General features: G+C 37.6%; 1 protein-coding gene across 1 annotated transcript in view; it reads right to left on the reverse strand.

Moving 5' to 3' along the window:
- Window positions 1-2,500, reverse strand: part of LOC119583231 (transcription factor 25-like) — an 18,651-nt gene that overhangs the window by 5,456 nt on the left and 10,695 nt on the right. Inside the window, exons 9-13 of the mRNA XM_037931706.1 lie at window positions 2,267-2,486; window positions 2,017-2,124; window positions 1,077-1,246; window positions 567-658; window positions 223-380 (exon numbers count right to left, since the gene is read on the reverse strand). Coding sequence (XP_037787634.1) covers window positions 223-380; window positions 567-658; window positions 1,077-1,246; window positions 2,017-2,124; window positions 2,267-2,486 — 748 coding nt within the window. The remainder of the gene's footprint in view (window positions 1-222; window positions 381-566; window positions 659-1,076; window positions 1,247-2,016; window positions 2,125-2,266; window positions 2,487-2,500) is intronic.

Here is a 2,500-nt window from a genome sequence, read left to right on the forward strand (position 1 = left end):
AATATCAGTTCTATTTCCCATCATAAAAAAAACTATAATCTGATTAAGATCATAGACTGCCCTATTTCCACCTAACAATTTTGAAAGTTTCTCCTTTTTTGCTTTAAGTCAGAAAATAAAGATCATTTGGGTTACTTGATTGCAAAAGTAAGACCTCTTGCTCTAATAGTCCATCACCTTTAAGGAATTTTTAGGCAAATAAAATGTTCAACTTCGACTTACTGGAGGCAGCGAGGCCGTTGCATCCTTGATCTCAGCTAAAATAATATGTCTATAGATAGCCATTGGTGTTCCCTGGTATCTAACTTTGCGCATCTCTTGTCCTTCCTTGACTAATGGGTCCTCCTTGTCCACACGTTCCAATACTATTTTAACATTTTCTGTTGGAAAAAGAAAAAAGGAAATAGAAAAAAGAAAAATGAACACACAAACTCTTCAACAAAATTTAGAGAAAGATCAAATCTTGAAACACAAAATACAACACTATAACCAACTTCATTTCAAAACCTGAATAAAATGTAAGACAGACTAAAAGACACACTGAAAATTCCTTAATGTTTTGTTACCTTCCAACCAAGACATGACTCCTGCCTCTTTCCACACATGGTAGTTTCTTCCACAGTACAAGTTGGCTATCTGACTGAGCCCTTTGCTCTGCCTGAAAATTTCAGATCATAGTAAGGAAGATTTGCTTGAGGCTGTGAAGAAAGAAGTCTATACTACTGACTCACAATCGATGTCTTATTTAATCTAGGAATTTTTTCAACAACAGGTAAAGTTTTCAGGACATAAATGGAAACCATGCATTCCCCATATTCATTATTTTTTGTATGGAAAATGGTTGAAGAACACCTAATCATTATATACCAATGAATAAGTTTTCTTTCTGGTGAACTGTGACCTGAGTTTTTGACAAGCTCTTGTTTATTTAAATGTACTTCCACATAAAAAAATATTCTTTGCACTTAACCCACCCTCCACACCACCATCACCACCACCCCATCCTGTCACAAACTTTCAGTGGAGGGTAGATGAGCAAAATCAAATCACTCCTACTAAACATGACTCCAGCTTACTCATCCTGTGCAGTGGGGCCAAAGAAGGGATGACTAGCAACAACAGGGTCTGGCTGAATACTACACTTGTCGAGCAGCGGCATCAGCACCCCTGGGAACATGATCAACGCGCGCTGCAGCATGGTGTCAGCCCTCTCTCTCATTTGCTCTCGTGTTCCTAGATCTCCAGCCTAAAGAGATGGTCTTCATTAACATTTTTCTCTTTTCTTTTCTTTTAATATTTGAATTTCATAATGCTTTTTGCAGTATTTATATCTATTTCTATGAAAATTTCAAAATCCATTTGCTATTTGTGTTAAAGGACTGCAATGAAGCAATATCATTGACAGTGTTCCACTGAGGGGAAAAAAAGGCTGTCTTATTTCCACATCACATCTGGGGTGGCAAGTACATACATATTTAGTCAATTAATTGTCTTTACACATACATGGCTCCAGAAGTACAAAGCCAAAGTCGATAAGCCAATTACGAGTACTATCTATCTCAGCTGTTTACCCTGGAATACTTTCTGGTATCTTACATTGCTGTCAGTCATGTCATTAACATTATAAAAATCATGTCATTAATAAAAATAATAACAGCATTGATGTGTATTGTACTGATACTGATAACTCACAGAAAGGCAAAATCAAGTGAGGTCACAAGGTCTACTAATTGACTCACTGGTGGCTAAGTACTTGGGGAGTCATCTATGTGCAGAGACATTTCACAAAAAGTATTACAGTGAACACAAAATTTCACTGCAACATGGGTTAATGTTATTTTCAGTAAAACCTAATGAAACTTTTTTTCTTTTTCACAAAATACACATAAGAAAGGACAGATCTTAAATGTACTTGCATCTTACAGGCTGTTATAAAAAGTACCTTTGGTGGATCCTATGACAAAACACACTTTGTAATAATAGCACAATTAACATACTTCATGAGTGGATACTTACAAGAAATGCGGCTCTGTTGGTGTCTCTCTTATCTCCCCCTACAGGATGGTTGACTCCTTCACTTAAATGGAACAAGGCCAGAGGAACAGAGAACGAGAAACTGGGCAACTGTAAAAGATATTGAAGAAATACAAAAATAAAATTAGTGGACCACTAATATAATGCATAAGACAGTTGAGACAACACCTGTGATCAAACCAACCAACCTATTACATTCTCACAATCAAGTACCAGTTCTCTCTACACATACCATAGATAGATTTTTGGTGGGTTCGTAGAGGTCGTAAAGAGCAACAAGCCAGCTGTATTCCTGTGCTCGAAGGGCGTAAAAGTCAAGCATGAGGGAGACAGCCAGTGGGTCATCATCAGGGGAGAGGTTGAGGAGCAACTTACAGAGCTCAAGGGCTGTGCGGTAACACCCTTTCCGGCCCACGTTTAAGATATGTCTAAATAGGGCTATGAAAAAACTCCTGTCAAAGAAATG

This window comes from Penaeus monodon, chromosome 17 (assembly GCF_015228065.2).
Source record: "Penaeus monodon isolate SGIC_2016 chromosome 17, NSTDA_Pmon_1, whole genome shotgun sequence".
NCBI lineage: Eukaryota > Metazoa > Arthropoda > Malacostraca > Decapoda > Penaeidae > Penaeus > Penaeus monodon.